General features: G+C 46.0%; 1 protein-coding gene across 3 annotated transcripts; it reads left to right on the top strand.

Moving 5' to 3' along the window:
* The first annotated feature begins 2,514 nt into the window (after window positions 1–2,514).
* METTL21A (methyltransferase like 21A) lies at window positions 2,515–15,526 on the top strand. Of its 3 annotated transcripts, none has more exons than XM_027591120.1 (4): window positions 2,515–2,996; window positions 4,328–4,509; window positions 4,922–5,033; window positions 13,855–15,526. In XM_027591120.1, the coding sequence occupies exons 1-4, from the start codon at window positions 2,852–2,854 to the stop codon at window positions 14,250–14,252; spliced, it is 837 nt and encodes a 278-aa protein (XP_027446921.1). In that variant the 5' UTR covers window positions 2,515–2,851; the 3' UTR covers window positions 14,253–15,526. The 3 variants fall into 3 exon arrangements, with proteins under 3 accessions (XP_027446921.1, XP_027446922.1, XP_027446923.1); XM_027591121.1 differs by lacking the exon at window positions 2,515–2,996 and adding an exon at window positions 3,312–3,440; XM_027591122.1 differs by lacking the exon at window positions 2,515–2,996 and adding an exon at window positions 3,751–3,857.
* Window positions 15,527–18,326: the final 2,800 nt, after the last annotated feature.

Below are 18,326 nucleotides of genomic sequence, written 5' to 3'. Positions count from 1 at the left end.
ACTTCATCAAGATAAAAAGCTTTTACTCACAGCAAAGGAAACAGTCAACAAAACCAAAAGACAACTGACCAAATGGGAGAATATATTTGCAAATGTCTTAACCAGATAAAGGGCTAGAATCCAGAATCTATAAAGAACTTATCAAACTCAACACCCAAAGAACAAATCATCCAATCAAGAAATGGGCAGAAAACACGAACAGACATTTCTGTAAAGAAGCCATCCAAATGGCCAACAGACACATGAAAAAGTGCTCAATGTCACTTGGCATCAGGGAAATACAAATCAAAACCACAATGAGATACCACCTCACACCAGTCAGAATGGCTAAAATTAACAAGTCAGGAAATAACAAGATGTTGGTGAGGATGTGGAGAAAGGGGAACCCTCTTACACTGTTGGTGGGAATGCAAGCTGGTGCAGCCACTCTGGAAAACAGTATGGAGGTTCCTCAAAATGTTGAAAATAGAGCTACCCTATGACCCAGCAATTGCACTACTGGGTATTTACCCCAAAGATACAAATGTAGTGATCCGAAGGGTCACATGCACCCCAGTGTTTATAGCAGCAATGTCCACAATAGCCAAACTATGGAAAGAGCCCAGATGTCTATGGACAGATGAACGGATAAAGAAAGGTGGTGTCTGTGTGTATACACACACACACACACAATGGAATACTACTCAGTCATCAAAAAAATGTGAAATCCTGCCATTTGCAATGATGTGGATGGAACTAGAGGATATTATGCTAAGTGAAATAAGTAAATCAAAGAAAGACAATTATATGACCTCACTCATGTACAATTTAAGAAACAAAACAGAGGATCACAGCGGAAGAGAGGAACAAATAAAACAAGACAAAATCAGAGAGGGAGAGAAACCATTAGAGACTCTTAATCATAGGAAACAAACTAAGGGTTGCTAGGGTGGGTTGGGTGGGGGGATGCGGTAACTGGGTGATGGACATTAAGGAAGGCACGTGACATAATGAGCACTAGGTGTTATATAAGACTGATGAATCACTGATCTCTACCTCTGAAACTAATAATACATTATGTTAATTGAATTTAAATAAAAATTTAAAAAAATGGGCCAAAGCCTTAGCAGACACTTCATTAAAGAAGATATACAGATGGCAAATAAGCATCTGAAAAGATGTTCCACATCATATGTCATTAGGGAACTTCAAATTAAAACAACTAGTATACACCTACCAGAATGGCTAAAATTCAAAACACAACACCGAGTACTGACAAGGATGTGGAGCAACAGAAACTCTCATTCATTGCTGACTGGTGCAGCTACTTTGGAAGACAGTCTGGTGGTTTCTTACAAAACTCAATATACTTTTACCATAAGATTCAGTAATCAGTCTTCCGTACTGACCCAAAGGAATTGAGTAAAAAGATTAGTGGTTGCCAGGGTTATGGCAGAGGGAGGAAGATTAATAGATGGAGCACAGGGGAATTTTAGGTAGGTGACACTTCCCTGTATGATGCTATTATGGTGGATATATGCCATTATAGATTTTTTTTTAAAGATTTTATTTATTTATTTGAGAGAGAGAGAGAGAGAGAGAGAGAGCGAGAGCACATGAGAGGGGGGAGGGTCAGAGGGAGAAGCAGACTCCCCGCCGAGCAGGGAGCCCGATGCGGGACTCGATCCCGGGACTCCAGGATCATGACCTGAGCCGAAGGCAGTCGCTCAACCAACTGAGCCACCCAGGCGCCCTATGCCATTATAGATTTGTCCAAACTCATAAAATGCTCAATACCAAGAATGAACCCTAAGATAAACTATGGTCTTTGGATAATAATGATGTGTCAGTGTAGGTTCATCAGTTGTAACAAATGTACCACTCTGGTGGGGGGTGCTGATAATGGGGGGAGGCTATGCAGGTGTTGGAGCAGGGAGTGAAAATTTGAGAAATCTCTGTACCTTCTTCCCAATTTTGCTGTGAACCTAAAACTGCTCTAAACAATAAATTCTATTACGTAAATTTTAAAAAATGAAAATAAATAAACTGACCAAAGAAGAAAAGTTAGTAAAAGACCTTCATTGCTGATCTTTGAAGTACACTTCAAGTCGGTTTTGCAGCTCCAGCCTTTGGAAGGTTAAAGAAATGTGGAGAGAGGCCGGCACGCCCCCTACAGGAGGGGAGAGGCGAGAAGCGGGGTGGTTTAGGCTCGGCCTGAGGCTCTTACAGCAGGAATTACCAGGAAGTGCTGAAAAATACCAACGCTCGGGTGGCCTCACACAAGCAGAGGCTTTCCAGTGGCAGAGTCCAGGGAGGGGGAGTTGAAAAGCTCTCGCGTTCATTCAAACGTGCAGCCGGGGCTGAGAATCACCGGGACCGAGCGGCGGCAGGTGGGGGAGGAACTGGGGGTCAGCGTCCGGGAAGAAAAGGGAACTTTCCCGGAGAGGACGCCGCCGCTCCCCGCGCGGTCGCACGGTGGGGTGCTCACGCCAGCCGCGCTTTCCAAGGGCAGGCAGCTTGGGTCAGTGGGTTTCACGTCAAGCACAAGGTCCCAAGGGCAGGTGCGCCAACCACCCGCCCTGGGAGGAGCGAGATTAGGGCCTTGGGTCTGTAGCAACCGCCCGGCCCTGGGTGTGGGCCTAAATCGCGCGCCCCTGGCCTTGCCGCTGCCCTGGGATGCTTTTCACAACCGAGTCCCGGGCGCCGCGTGCGGACTCCGAGTTCGCGCTCTAGTTGACAAGGGCTTGTCACTTTTCCTACTCTATTGCCACCAAGTGGCGATTACACCACTTCGGACCTCCCTTTGGTGACGCGAGGACGAATGGGTGACCACGTCTACTTCGGAGCAAACTTTCTCTACACCTGTTAATTAATGACCTTTAACACTAAAAACAGGCAAGCACACAAATTAGAAAAAAACAACAAACCCACACAGACACACACTGCGCGCGCGCGGGTCCGAGAACCAGCTCAGGGAGAGAGAAGTGGAACCAGCACAAGAACCTCGCCAGCGCCAGGTTGGTGGGCTCCCCCTCACCCGCAGCCAGAGCACCCCTCGCGCCCTCTCCGCGCGCCTGCCCGCGGCTCCGCACCTCGCTCGCCTCGCGCTCCTCGCCCACGCTGCCCTCGGAGTCCCGGAACCTGATTTGGCGGCCCGAATACCTTGGGGACCCTGCGGAGGGAGGCCCGATCTCCTCTCCCCCAGCGTCCTCCTCCGGCGCGCACCGGCACACCTGCGACCCCGCGCCCCGCAGCGCCCTGGGAACACCTGTCCGCGGTAGGAGGGACCGGAAACGCGTGTCTCCGGGCGCGCGCACCGCCCACCTCCGCCGCCTGCCCGCGCTGCTGGTGCCTGGCCCGCTCCCGGCTCCCGGCCCCCGGCCCTTTAAGGCGGGAGGTTGCGGCGGCCGCGCTCGGGGCGGGGAAAGCGAGGCGCGCCACGCGGGGCTGGCTCCCCAGCAGTAAGTAGAAGCGAGGCCCACCTCGGGCCCGGCAGCGTCGCCAGCCACGCTTCGGGGGCGGCCAGAGCTCGGGGAAGCGGGCGGCACTCCCGGGGTGGGGCGCGACCCGCACGGCTAAGGGATCCGTCCCCGACCCCCCCACTCCTACCCCCGCGGGTTCCCGGAGCTCTGGGGCCCGCCGGAAGTGAGTGCGTACCTGTCGGCCCTTTCGAGGGGGCCGGGGGTCGGGTTTGGGGGACTCAGGGCAGGCCTCCGAGCCGCCGGACCCCTGAGTCCGCCCCGGGACCTGGGCTCTCGCTCTCCTCGGTGGCGACTTGGGGTCCCAGAGTGTCTTTCGCTTCCAGGCTGGGCGAGATGGAGCTGCGACCGTGTCAAAAAGCCGGAGAATCAAACGGTTAACACTCATTCCAAGTGCAGGTTCGGGTCCGCGGCTGTCAGTGTTGAACGCACTGAATTTAGAGGGGGTGGAAGGAAGACCAAAACAAAACAGCAACACTATCCTGCCGACCTCAGCGGGTGGCAGCTGCAGTCTAGACGGGCCCGGAAAGCATGACTTTAACTGCGGCCCTGGGCTAGCAGCACCGCTACGCTCACTCTTCCCGCGGCTCCAGTTCACCCAGCGGTCACAGCAGAGTGCCTAGGGCATCCTGCGGGAGTCCTACGGTTGTGGGTTCTTTTCCCAAAGACCTCGTGTGGCATGGATTCAGAACTAAATTTCCCTTCCCAGAAGAGGAAGAGCCGTGCAAAAAGGAATTAGACAAAGCCCCCCCCCCCCCGTTGTCTTCTTTTGAACTTGTAAGAAACGGCCTTAAAAAGCATCTGGGACTACTTAAGAGAGTGCATTTTTTTCTGGCCAGAGCGTCACGCAGGCTTCTTTTGCCCAACAGCTTTGAGGGAGCCGAGAGAGCCGAGTGCAGGCGAAATGGCCCTGGTGCCCTATGAGGAGACAGCAGGAGTGGGGTTGCAGAAATTTCACAAGCCCCTTGCCACTTTCTCCTTTGCGAACCACACGATCCAGATCCGGCAGGACTGGAGACAGCTGGGCGTGGCGGCGGTGGTTTGGGACGCGGTGAGTACCCCACTGGGCCTCTGCAGACAACCACAGTGGATTATAAGACTGGTCTTTATTTACTTATTTTTAATAACAGCTTTATATTGAGATATAATTCATATACCAAAGAGTAAGAAGTGAAGCTTGCCAGATTGAGCAGGTAGGTACCCTGTGTTGTGTGGGCAGTGTCCTTGACCCTTACTGTCCCCGGGAGGGAGCTCGTGGGGCCTGAGGCTGCAGTGTCTGTGCCCGCTCTAGGGGGTCCGCTCCCAGCAGCAGCTGAGTTTCTGCGTGTTGCCAACCTGGGACTGGAACCTTGCAGCGGGGAGAGAGGTGTGTCCTGTCTTCCCGCTAGTGCGAAGTCGGCCGGAAACCCTTGGGTTCCTAAAGCACTTGTTGACTTGGATCATCCCGCTGTGCTTTGATTCAGGCTGTCGTTCTCTCCACGTATCTGGAGATGGGAGCTGTGGAACTCCGGGGCTGCTCGACGGTGGAGCTGGGTGCCGGCACTGGGCTGGTGGGCATAGTGGCTGCCCTGCTGGGTGAGTGCCGTTCGCTGGCTCACTCCTTTATGAGTGGAACTCATTGTGAGGTGTGAGTGCTGTTTCCTTGATACAGACCCATATTAGTTTCCCCCTTACCGGATTTTTCTGTGCCCTGTGCTTATGAGTCGGTTGCTGGTGCCCTTAACTCCAGCAAGCCTGCTTGCTTTCTTCTCTCTTGCTCTTGCTCTCATCCTGTTATTTATACTTCTCATGAGAGACTGCTTTGCCCTCCTCAGTTTATTTTTTTTTAAGCAAACACATTTATTTGGGCAATTAGAATTGCAGTTGAGGAGACAATTAGGTTGTCTGAATTAGGTTCCTGACCCCTTCAGTATTATGCCAATAATATCTGAAGTCAACTTTCAGTTCAAAGAGAATTCTCATATTCACACACAGTTTTTTTACAGTTTAGGGGCCTTCCCATACACTATTGGATTTGACCCTGTGACGCAGGTAGAGCAGGTAGTCTCATTCCTATAGTTCCCTTGCTGAGGAAACTTGGCTGGTTTTTCTCTTCTAAGAAGGGTCGGCCCTGCTGTAGTTTGTACTGACATCTTATATTTAAAAATTGTATTCACAGGGGTGCCTGGGTGGCTCAGTCAGTTAAGCATCTGTCTTCGACTCAGGTCATGATCCCAGGGTCCTGGGATGGGGCCCTGGGATGGGGCCCTCTTTCCCCCTCTCCCACTCCCCGTGCTTGTGTTCCCTCTCTCGCTGTCTGTCAAATAAATAAAATCTTTTAAAAAAAATTGTATTCACAGTATGCAGACCTGAATTGATATCAAGGTTTTTCATTTTTTTTGTTTGGTATGCACACATTAACTTAGGCCTAGAGCATTTTTAAGCTTTTTTATTTCCCTTAAAGATTTATTTATTTATTTGAGAGAGAGAGAGAGAGCATGAGCAGTGGGGAGGGGCAGGGGGAAGGGAGAAGCAGGCTCCCCGCTGAGCAGGGAGCCGGATGCAGGGCTGATCCCAGGACCCTGAGATCAGGACCTGAGCTGAAGGTAGATGCTCACCCAGGTGCCCTGAAGCTTTTGTTTTTATTTTATTATTCTTTGTTGACTCCTTTCTATAGCTTCTGGCTCATGCAGTTCAAACTACCCAATGATAGGATAGGCCACCTTCTAAGACACAATATATAACATTTATCACTTCAGTATTGTTAAAATGCAGTTTCAGCTTCTGTAGGTCTGGGGTCAGGCCTGAGAGCCTCCAATTCTAACAAGCTCCCAGGGGATGACGATGGCGACACTGTTGGTACTCAGACCACACTTTGGTGGTCGGGAGCTGGAATTCCATTACATAGTGTACAGGTACTCGAGGACCCACGAAAACCCCTCCTTTATTGTGTCCTCTTTCTGGTAACTTTTTTTTTTTCAGTATTCCTTTCTCTGTTTAGATGTTGCCTTCCCAAATGTGATGGGGAGCAGGGGCCGCGTGGTGGGGATCTAGGTTTCCATCTGTCTCACACCATAGCCCTTACAGGCACCGATGAGGCCCTTGCTCATACACTGCCTTTTGTTAGCCTTATAATATCTCCATGGGTGTTAGTTATTATTTTTAACTTTAATTTTGCCAGTGAAACTGGGGTTCTGGGAGATTAAGCCCCTTTGTGAAGTCCTGGTCAGTGGCGACTTGAGAGTCAAACAACAGGCTTGTCAGACACTGTGGCTCTTTATTATCTTTCCTTGACACTAACTTTGCTGATGTGAGAGGAGTTACCTGGAAGGGAAATGAGGTTTCTTCTGTTTCTCCAGAACTGCACAGCTGCATCAGCTGGTGTAGAGAGACTAGTTGGCAAAGTGCATAGGTTTAGAGTTATACTTGTTTTTTTTTTTTTTTTTAAGATTTTTATTTATTTATTTGACAGAGAGAGAGAGACAGCGAGAGAGGGAACACAAGCAGGGGGAGTGGGAGAGGGAGAAGCAGGCTTCCCACGGAGCACGGAGCCCAATGTGGGGCTCGATCCAGGACCCTGGGATCATGACCTGAGCTGAAGGCAGACGCTTAACGACTGAGCCACCCAGGCGCCCTGAGTTATACTTGGTTTTGACACCTCTTTTAACTCTTACTAGCTCTGTGACCTTGGGCAACTTGCTTAATCTCTCCACTTCAGTTTCCCTATAAAATGGAGTTACTAGTTCATGCCACGTGCGGATCCAATGAGATCAGGCATAGGAAGCGGTTAGCTCATTGACTGGCACAAAGCAAATGCTCAAATAAATGTTGATTGCCCCTCTGAGTATTTCTGTTTGTGATCTAGAAATCTGGGTCTGTGGGGTGGGGAAAACTGAGATGAGCTTCTTCAAAGACGAGCGCAGAGAGAGGGACTGGTTAGTTGTTGCCTCACAAGATGGATGGCTGGGGAGCGGCTGGAACGGAACCGCAGACCTTGTGCTCGGGACAGGGGATGCATGCTTCCTGGCCCAGCTTCCCTGTCACCTCTTTGAATCCTTTCCTGCCACACAGAATTCATTGCTGCCTGATTTCTTCTCCCCAGAGCGCTTGGTCTGCTCACCACCTGTGCCCCAGCTGTGTCACATTTTGTAACAGGTGATGGTTCCTTGTGTCTGTCTGTCCTGGCCCGCTGAAGCTCCTGAGACATGGGACTGCACCTTACTCTGTGTGTCCTTGGCCCCAGACACCACTTCCACACAGTAGATACTCAAGTAGTTCTGGAATAAGAGTTGGACAAACTAGAAGATTATGAAAAGTAATGTTTCTTTTACAAAAATGATGTCACTCTATTTCAAAAATAGCGCTAGAAGCAGAATAAAGAAGGGGGACGACAAACCCATCAAACGTCCTAATTATTCATGATTCTGCAACATACGTACTGTTGCCATTTTGGTGTATTTCCTTCCATTCTTTTTCCTCCACCTGTATTTTTTTTTTTAAGATTTTATTTATTTGAGAGAGAGAGAGCACGAGCAGGGAGGAGCGGGAGAGGGAGACTCCACGCTGAGCAGGGAGCCTGCCACGGGGCTGGATCCCAGGACTCTGGGATCATGACCTGACCCCAAGGCAGACGCTTAACCAACTGAGCCACCCAGGGGCCCCACCTCCATCTGTATTTTTAATCATAGTTGTAATTCATTGTTATAGAGGTGTGTGTGTATGTGTGCACACATGTATATGGACATACATACACACCTGTATGTCTCATTCAACGTTACATCGTGTGTACCTCTCTGTGCTATGTGATTTGCATACCCATTATTTGTTGTGGCTGCAAAATATTAGGTGTTAGTTTGGAGGTTGAAACCTGAGAGTAAAGAAAAAGTTAGTCTTTTAGAAAGGAGGCAGTGAGAACTAGAATAGGTAATGATTTTGAAATGTTAGATGTTGATCATTCTCTTTTTTTAAAGTATTTTCATTTTCCATAACCTGAGTCATTTATTCCTGAATTCAGGGAACACCCACCAAAAGCCGGGCCTGGTTTTAGGTGTTGTGGATCCCTGCCTTCTGAGGAAGCTTCCATTCTAATTCTGAGGGGGGAGGAAGGAAAAGACAGATTATATTAAAAAGCCAAAAAAAAAAAAAAAAAAAACCCTGGTGAGTTCTTTGCAGAACTTTAATAATGGGTGATGAGATTTTCCTGTTAAAAGAAAAAAACAACACCTGTTAATTAGTGGGCAGTTTCCAGGTCCTTCTCACCGTGCCCCTGTGTGGTGGGTGGGTCACTTGGCGCTCTCTGTGGTGAAATGAAGGCTTGATAGAGGTTACGAAGGTCACGAAGCTCATGGATTTTGGAGTTAGAATTGGAATCCAGTTCTGACTCTTAAACCCTGGTTCTTATTTGAAAATCTCTTTGTACTGTGTGGAAACTATTCTTAGAAAAAACTATCTCATTTTTAAGATAGGGTTCAGTAAGTTGGGGTGGGGTTAGGGAATCTGGATTTTAAAAGCTTCTGAGGTGATTTGATGCCAACCAAGTCTGGGAACAGTCTTAAAATATGGCGCTCAGGAAAGAGTTGTCTTTTAGTTTTCTGTACTCCTGGTGTGTGAGTCTCCACTGAGCTTTCCACTTGTGTTTCACTGAAGGCTGGGTGTCTCTGCCTGGCTATTTCTCAGCACCTCAAACAGAACGTGTGTTTACATTTGAACTCTTCCTTTTGCAAACTCATCATCCTTTGCTTTTGTTCTGAGTTAGTGTGGCCGCCCAAGTCATCACTCAAGCCAGCGGCGGCTTGACCTGCTCCCTCAGCCCCAGCTCACTCCCTGAGCCCCACTCATCTGTCTTCTAACAGTTTCTTGATTCCAGTTCTCCCTTTGCGTGCCCCCTGGCCTGGCTGGAGCCCTCAGCATCTGTCTCCTCCGTGATACTACGCGCATCCCCACTGCCTCACCTCTCTGCCTCTGCTTTGTCTTCTCAGACCCACTTCCCAGTAGGCCATCCTCCTTGCAGAAGTGCTCGGGGCACCTGGCTGGCTCAGTCGGTGGAGAACGTGACTCTTGATCTCGGGGTCATGAGTTCAAGCCCCACAGTGGGTGTGGAGCCTAGTTAAAAACAACAACAAAAAGCCCTGTGCCTCCCCACGGCCTAAGACTCACGAGGTTCTAACCCCGTTTTGCCTGACTCTTCGGGCTCCTGTTTCAGACCGGCTGCACTGTTTGCGGTTCCAGGGACACATCCGTGGCTTCTGGCCTGTCCCTTCTGCCCTGAATGCCCTTTCTTCACCCCTTTCCCCTGGTTAATGCCACATCTTCCCAGTGTAAGCTCAGATTTCCCTTCCTTCCGAATTCTTTGACCTCTGCCCCTCTCTAAGAGGGTCTCCTTTGTGACCACATCATTTCCTGGCAACCGCATCTCCATATTTTATTCCGACGTTGTGTCATAGTTGTGCTTCTGTGTCTCTCTCCCTCCTGAGACTGAGCTCCTAGAGGCCAAGGATTGTTTTGCTCATCTGTGTCTCTAGTACGTAGTATGTGCTCCCATGTTCGAATAAAGTAAGGTGTTGCTTACAAAAGTACCAACTAAAGTGATGGTAGGGGTTCATGCGTTCTTTCTCCATTACTGAGTGAGTGGCCGAGGGCCATGTGGTCGTGTTGGGTCAGCTCCCATGAGTCTGTCATGGGCTAAATGTTGCTGCGCCCTCCACACACAGGACAAGCCTCCCAGGGGGTCATTTCTTCACCATCTTCACATCCCTGGGCACTCTGCCCGTCCTTGCTTCTCCTCGCTAGGCTGAATAGCAGGTGTAGGGTAGCACTCGGCTGATTCCAGGCCCGTGTCCGTGTAGCCCCGTGTGGCTGTGGGCAGCACGCTGCTGTGGGGTCTCCCTTCACGTCGTGGCTCAGGAACCTCAGGGGGCAGGTGATGCCACTGAGCAGCCCCATCCTGCTTCCCCTTTTACTCTGCTGAGCTCCTCCGTCCCGTCCACACTCCCAGCTGGTGACGTTCCTTCTTATTTCACTGAGGAGATTGCAGCGGGCAGAAGAGAACTTCTGCAGCCTCCCACGCTGCCTCTAACTCTCCCGTGCCTGGGCCCACCGGCTCCACCTTTGCCCTCCGTGGGATGCTCTCACATGCAGGGTCTGCCCTGCACGGGCCAAGCCCCTCTCCCGCATAATCATTTCTCCTCCCGCTTTCCAACTGACCATTCCCATCAGCCTACAAACTTGCTGTCTCCTATCTAAAGAAGAAAAAAAATCAAAAAAATTTTAAGTGGCTGAAATTGTGTAATGGAAATATATTTTCTGTAGCAGGAAATAGATAAGATGACCCAGTATATCTCATTATACCAGATAGCAAGGAAGCTAACAAGGATGACATGGTGTTGTGTCAAAAGTCCACTGGCAAAAGATGGGACAGTTTGAACATCAATATTGATAATGGCACTGGATTTAAATATATCAAATATGTTTAATCCATGAGTTCATGATACAACAGCAACAAAATAAACCCAATTAGTCATCTTTCGAGGATGCTTAGAAACCAGTTCTTTGGAATCTGGTGTATAAAAGGGGAGGGAGGAGCAAAGTTTATCCTATTCAGTTTCTGTACAAAATGAGTAACCAAATAGTAGTTGAAAGAAACTTCCCTTTATAGAGATTTCTCAACAAACAAATGCAGAAGTAATCTAGTGAATTAAAGATCTGGGCACTGGGTATTTGTGCCTGCTCACATCACAAAAATAGAGCCTACCAGGTCCTGCATACATCTTGATGAAGAACACGCTACCACCTCTGAAATAGTCTTGCTCAAAAAAGTAAACTCAAATTTACAGGAGACCCAGAGGAGCCAGGAACATGCTAAACTACACAAATGGTACAATCAGCAAAATCCAGATTGTGGGAAACTACAGGGCAAATGATCTATATGTTCCCCAAATCACAAGGGGAAGAAAGATTCAAAGGAAACTGACAGATTCAAAGAAATCTAAGACCTTTTCCATGGCCCTCCCTAAACAAACACCCAAAAGGAAACCACAGACAGAGCTGCCCTGTGCAGGGATGACATCTGGGTGATGAAACCTGAGTGGGGGGTGAGGGGGAGTGCTTCTCAGGAGAGGCTGTTCCTGGGCAGGTGTGTTTGGGAGCTGGCCTGGGGTGGTTAGAGCAAGGGGCAAACCACCCGCCTCCTTCAGCTGGGTCATTGTGGTGACCTCTTCACACGACTCCTTGACCTACTGCTACAAATTCTGTTAAAGCCTGAAATCATTGGCACTTCTGCTCAGCACTCTCCACTGGCTTCCCATCTCCAAAAAAGCCAAAGCCTTTCTGAAATGTGACCTGTGAGGCCTGCAGAGGCCATCTGCCTCCTGCCCGTTACTTCCTCGACCTCATCTTCTACTACTTCATTCCTCATTCACTCATTCCAACCACGGTAGCCTCCTCACCTGCCCCCCTGTAGGCCTTGGCACTTGCTCTTCTGCCTGCCAGGAAGACTGTTCCCCGTGCGACGCACTCAGTTATACCTTCACTTCCTCCGGACCTTCATCTGAGTCCCCCTCTCAGGGAGGCCTTCCCTTTTCATTTGGTCTGAAATGTCAGCCCCACCTCCCTTACTTTCAGACATTTCACATCTCTCTTTCCTGCTTTGTTTTCCCCCTAGTCCTTATCTCTAAATGAGTACTGACTATTCTCATTTTAAAAACTCCTTTTACTGCCTGGCTCCTCACTTGAATGTAAGCTCTGTGAGGGCAGGGGCTTTTGTCCCTTGGCTGATGGTAGCTACTTGGCTATTTGTACAATTGACAGATGTTACAGGGGAGTGGCCAACTCACATCAGGATCCTGGCAAAACTCCTGGAACCCCTAGCTGGTTAGCAGTAGCCTCAGAAACCCGAGACAGGCATTGAAAAGGTCTACATGTAAGAAGTATTAAAATGAACACCGAGATGATATGCAAAAGACTAGATCACTCCAGGATTGCCCGCAAATGCAGATTGTTAAGAAAGCCAGAGATAAGGTTCTGAGTCAAACCAGGAAAAGGCTGTGATTTTTTTTATTATCAGGAGAGATGAGAAGTATCTCGGAATTCTGCTCATCGGGCAGCATGCTGTCTAGCACTGAATGGTCAAAGTGGTAGGAGCACTCTTGTAAAATCTAACAGCTTGAGTGTTTTCTTCAGTATCACACTTAGGACTGTAAACGTCATGTAGAATTACATAGTGTCCTAACATTACAAGTCAAGATGAGAAACATCAGTCTGAGCTGCCACTGAAATGGTGCTTGATATCGCTGGACTGGAGTCCCGTGGGGGATTAATGAAGATTACCAACTAAAGAAGGGTGCAAATGAGAGGTCATTTTATGAAAGAATGAATCACAATGTTAAATTTCAGAATTTACAAGGCCCAAACTAAACAGGATTACACATATTATATTGTTACTGCAATGCAGATGAGGTATTTCAGGGCCAACCTTATGTGGTTCTTTGACCTTAAGGGTAAACTACCAGTTTACTGGTTCATGGTAAACAACTCACAAGAAATATTAACGGAATATTGCCTCATTAATTCTATACACCGCATGTAGAAACTTAGCATTTAGAAAACATGATCTCACATTTTAACCTATAGTACTTTGATACAATCGAGTAATTTCTAAGTTTACCACTTTTCAAAAATTATACACACACACACAAAATACATAATGCTGCTTCCTAACAGCAGATGTGGACTGGGATTTTGTAATAGCCAATTAATCTCTCCCTTGATTCCTTTTTTTTAAAGATTTTATTTATTTGAGAAAGAGAATGAGAGAGCGAGCATGAGAGGGGGGAGGGTCAGAGGGAGAAGCAGACTCCCTGCTGAGCATCCCGGGGGGGACTCCAGGATCATGACCTGAGCCCAAGGTAGTCGCTTAACCAACTGAGCCACCCAGGCGCCCTCCCTTGATTCCTTTTAAGGCTTAGACTCCAGAAAGTGGCCTTCCCCTGTTTTGGGTATCTTGTCATCTTCATAATTATTTGCTCCTAGATTTTTCTTCTGTGGATTCCATTTTAGCCTCAGGTCTACTGACTTGAAGATCATGACCAAATGAAGGAAGTATAGTGGTAGACACCTGTGGAGAGTGGGCCAGCTCTGCCTGCAGAATTCAGAAGCTTCAGCTTGTCATTTGGGACTCTGCATTTTATCAGCAGAGCTTAGCAAACAGGTGTGTCAGAAATGCAACTCAAAGGTTCATGTTTGCCAGTGAGCAGTGCAGAAGGAGCTACTGGTCATTGTTCTGTTCTTCTGCAGCCATCCATGAAGGGTATGATCCTCTGGGTACTTGGTGGAATACTAGAGACACTCACCCTGCTGTTTAACTTGACCCCCCCGCCCTGTATTGATGTGCACATAACTGTCTCTCTGTCCCACATTCTAGGTGCTCATGTGACTATCACGGATCGGAAAGTAGCATTAGAATTTCTTAAATCAAACGTTCAAGCCAACTTACCTCCCCATATCCAACCCAAAGCTGTTGTTAAGGAGCTGACTTGGGGACAAAATTTGGGGAGTTATTCACCTGGAGAATTTGACCTGATACTTGGAGCTGATATCATATATTTAGAAGAAACATTCGCAGATCTTCTGAAGACTTTGGAACATCTCAGTAGCAACCGCTCCGTGATTCTTTTAGCTTGCCGAATTCGCTATGAACGGGACAACAACTTCTTAGCGATGCTGGAGAGGCAATTTACTGTGAGTAAGGTTCACTATGATCCTGAAAAAGATGTATATATTTACAAAGCACAGAAGAAAAACCAGAGGGAGGACTTATAGTTGACTTTAATTTATAAGAATGTTATTGCGTGTGTCAGTGAAGGTCTTAGACTGGGAATTGAACATTTAATGAAATGGCTTACTGAACAAAAAGTCTAACCAAAGGTTCTCAAGGGACAAAGCACATGTTTTAAAACAAAGCAGCACTCTATCCCACTGCTATGACTTTTTAGTCCTATTTGACTCTGAAAAATTTAACCCCCATTAAAGGAACATATTGAGATATCTGTGTCCCATACTCCTCCCTCTTGATACACAATTTCCCCTGATGATATAATGAAGGGCCAGTATAAGGGTGTAGTCAAAGCAGTGAGCTTGTTTGGGTGAGGCTAACCCATGCAAATTATTTTACATACATTCTGAGGTATATGTTTAGCCCAGTTTTCTACTTTTTTGAATATAAAACAAGAGGCTTGATGTATATATCCCCTGAGCTGTTAAAGCTCTTGAGATATTTTTTTTATCTGCCCCATTTAGGTCTTAAATAGTTTTGGCTATTTGAGAGTAGGATATGAGTTCTCGGAGGTCTCATTTCATGCTTTTTGGCTTAATTTCTGATTTAGGTATATAAACAAAGGATTAAGTAAAAATAAAATTTTAGCTGCTTTTTGACAACCCCTAAAATCTCGGCCCTCCATGTGCTGTGCACAGGCTTTCTTTAAAAGCTATAGGTTTTATCTTAGCACTCCCTTTCCTCAAATGTTGTTCTTGTATTTCTTGCCTAGGCTTTCCCCTCCTCTTTGTAATGCATAGGGTGACAATGAAAACGGTTTTAAATCTCACCTCTTATGGAAGGTTAGCTCCCTGGAGGAGAAGCTCCTTCCATACTGTACTTGTAAGTGCTTACTCTGTGTCCGGACTCCCCCAGAAGATGGGGAGCCTCTTGAGGGCCAGGACTGCTCGATCGTGCCTCTTCCCTGACTGCCTCCCAGTAGCCAGTGTCTCAGAGCCAAATATTGGTTGAATGAAAAAGATACATTCCATTTAGAGGGGACTGGTTTTTGGGTTAAATGATTGCTTCATTGTTTTATGATTATCTTTGACAGACTTTATGAAGTCACATACTTTTTTTTAACTGTACAAGCTTAACAGCTTCAACAAATTTACATGACAAGAATATTATATAATCTCAGTATGGTATTTGGTACTAGATTTCCTTTGTAAAACATTAGAAATAAGACCTCCTCCTTCCTCTTAACCTTCAATGACTATCTTGGATGTGAAAATACCAATACGTTATTTTCTACATACATTTTAGAGGTTTTACTTTAATAAAGATGAATTATGAATTAAAAATTCTGAGCATTCTGTGATGTACTGGTTCAACAAAATTCTGATAAATGCACATGAAATAGAAATATCCATAGCTTAGCAAATCCATAAAATGCCAGTAGCGTGCCATGAACATGGATGGTCTTTGAAAATGAGGAGCCGTGCAGTATCATCAACACTATAATGAAAGGCCAGTCCCATTCAGGTATGTTATTAGAAAGTATTTTAATTGGAGTTCAGCTCCTTTAATATCCCTGACTTTGGAGAACAGATACTACAATGATTGTGGGTGTGGATGGAGGCAGGTGGGATGGGGTCGGGGTGGGGAGCTTCCAGATGTCTGGATGCTCTACCAAGTGAAGCAAGCATTAGTTGGTGGTCTTACCTGTTCATAGAAAATAAGAATCAGAAAAAGGTAATTTTTTTTGTCTTAATAGAAAATAAAAGGCAAGAAAAATTCAACAGGAATAGTTTGGTTGTTTCAGTGAAAAATCAAGTTTCTCTGTTTTGGCTTTGGGTTTCAAATGTTGTCAAAGGCTAAGTTCCCTGGGGGAATAGAGATGGAGGTTAGGGTGCAAAGTTTAAATGGGAATGCTTTCAGATCTACCTCTCTGAGGGAGTAAAAGTAGCAAGACTGGGAAGGAGGGAGAAGTTGGGCTGGGATGCAGTCAGGAAAGTCCTCTGAGAACTGAGAGCTGGGACGGCCCTGCAGTTGGGCCATATTAAGGCAAGGGGGAGGGACTTTATGTCCCAGCAGAAGAGATTAGTCATTTGACCCGAGGGGCATGACCTTAGGGTGAAGAAAATACCTGGAGAAAATTTCAGCTGAGGGCCATGAACCAACATTCTCAGAAGCTGGGGCAGTGACTGGGGGGGGTGGGGTGAGGGGTTGGGGAGAGAGGGTATGTCTGGATGGTATGCCACAGTACCCACTATAAATGTCAGTAAAGTTGTGACATTTTTCTCTTATGTTAAGGGATTAATTGATCCCATAAGCGTGCATTCTAAGTGTGCTTGTTTTATCCTCAAGGATAAAAACCTAGTTTAAACCTACTGTATACCAAGCCTTCTCACATTGCTGAGTTTCTTAGAACTCTTAAGACAGTTATCCAGTAGGTATCATTGACTTCTCCCACAACTAAAGCCAAATACTGGTACCAAGATGCTATGTTAAAATATATGTATGTATGACATCAGGTTCTTAGAACTACCACTAGGAAGTACACTGTCATCTTCGAAGCCCTGGTACTATCTTTGGTTAGTTTCTAGTGGAACATTCTTTCATACAAAAGGATCAGAATTCTAATCAAAATACTTTATCTAAATTAACTGAACACTAAATTGAAAATGCAGGGCAGAATAACAACAGTGTCTGGAATGTTTTATCTTACCAAACACAATTTATGCTCCTAGAAGACAAGTGTTAGGTGCCCTCTTCATAAAGGGCAAATGTTTTCAAAAGGGTAAATAAATGTTTACTTATTGCCTAATTTCTGTGCTTTATTTTCCTTTGCCCAAGGTAGGGATAAATAATAAATAATCACGGAGATGAAAAAATAAAGCATACTCTCAACAAAATTATCAACTTATATAAAAGATTCACCTCTAGTATCAAATCCATTTACTCTCTATGCTTTTAGTTTATGGTGGTTGATAGATTGAAGCATTTATCAATTTTTAAATCAAGAAAACAATAAAATTTTGAAGTAATTTAAAAAATCACTTTTTAATGTACCAGTACTGCTAAGAGGCCCTTGACCTAGGGCCTGACATCATAGTTGGTGAGACAGTCATGTGATTTATTTTAGTGTCAGAGACGTGGTCACAGTTCTGCTGCTACTCCAGAACCTCTACCTAGACAGAAGGAGCATTTTCAAGGTCTTTAACAAGAATAAGGCAAGACATTGCTGTGAGCATGGAGAACCTTGTTCTGGGAAACAAGAGACTTCGTTTCTCTTAACGCTGACAGGAACTGCATGAAATCAGGGCAGGCCTCGGTTCTTGTCACTTTAAAAACTGAGGATTTGTTAGCTCAGAAGTTTCTTTCCACTCTTAAGTCACGTTATGCTTTTCTTTCTACAACCAGCAAAGTGTTAAAATTTAACACTAGAAAAGCTGGCATGCTGAGAAACTGTTCCCTAGCTGAGAACAATTGCTTCTGAGAAAGATTAGAAGGGTAAACCCTGTGAAAGAGGTGTGAAAAGAAAGGCCTACCTACTATACAAAGCCTTGTGTCAAGGCTGGTTCTGCTACTTCTAACTCCTAAAAAAAAAAATTACATAGACTATATATAAAGTTTGACATAAAAAATACTTAATAACATATTTTTATTAATTTAGCAGATTCTTAATGCCGAGGAAGCAACCTCCAAATATGAATACAACCATACTTAATAATAATTTCCACTTCTCGGTATCTATCCTGAAGATGAACCAGCTTGTATTTATACTAACTTGTGTGTACCTGTAACAGTCAAAAGTCACAACCTAAATGTCCATAAAAGAGGGTGCTTACTAAATAAACTATGAGATATCTATACAATGGGATACTGCATACCAGTTAGCAAGACTGAGGCAGATGTACATATACTGAAATAGAACTGTCAAGACACATTCAGTGAAAAAGTACCATTTATGTAAAAAGGGGAGAGGAGAGAATAGACATTGATTTGCATGTACATGCACAGATTGTCACTAAAAGGATACACAAGAAACTGCTTCTCCATTTGTAGTTTTTTCCAAATGTACATACTACTTAAGGAAATGAAGTGAAAAAATGAGGACATTATCAAGAAAGTGAAAA

This window comes from Zalophus californianus, chromosome 3 (assembly GCF_009762305.2).
Source record: "Zalophus californianus isolate mZalCal1 chromosome 3, mZalCal1.pri.v2, whole genome shotgun sequence".
In the NCBI taxonomy this organism is placed as follows: domain Eukaryota; kingdom Metazoa; phylum Chordata; class Mammalia; order Carnivora; family Otariidae; genus Zalophus; species Zalophus californianus.
Note: the sequence above shows the minus strand (reverse complement) of the source record. Positions and strands in the feature narration are given on the sequence as shown.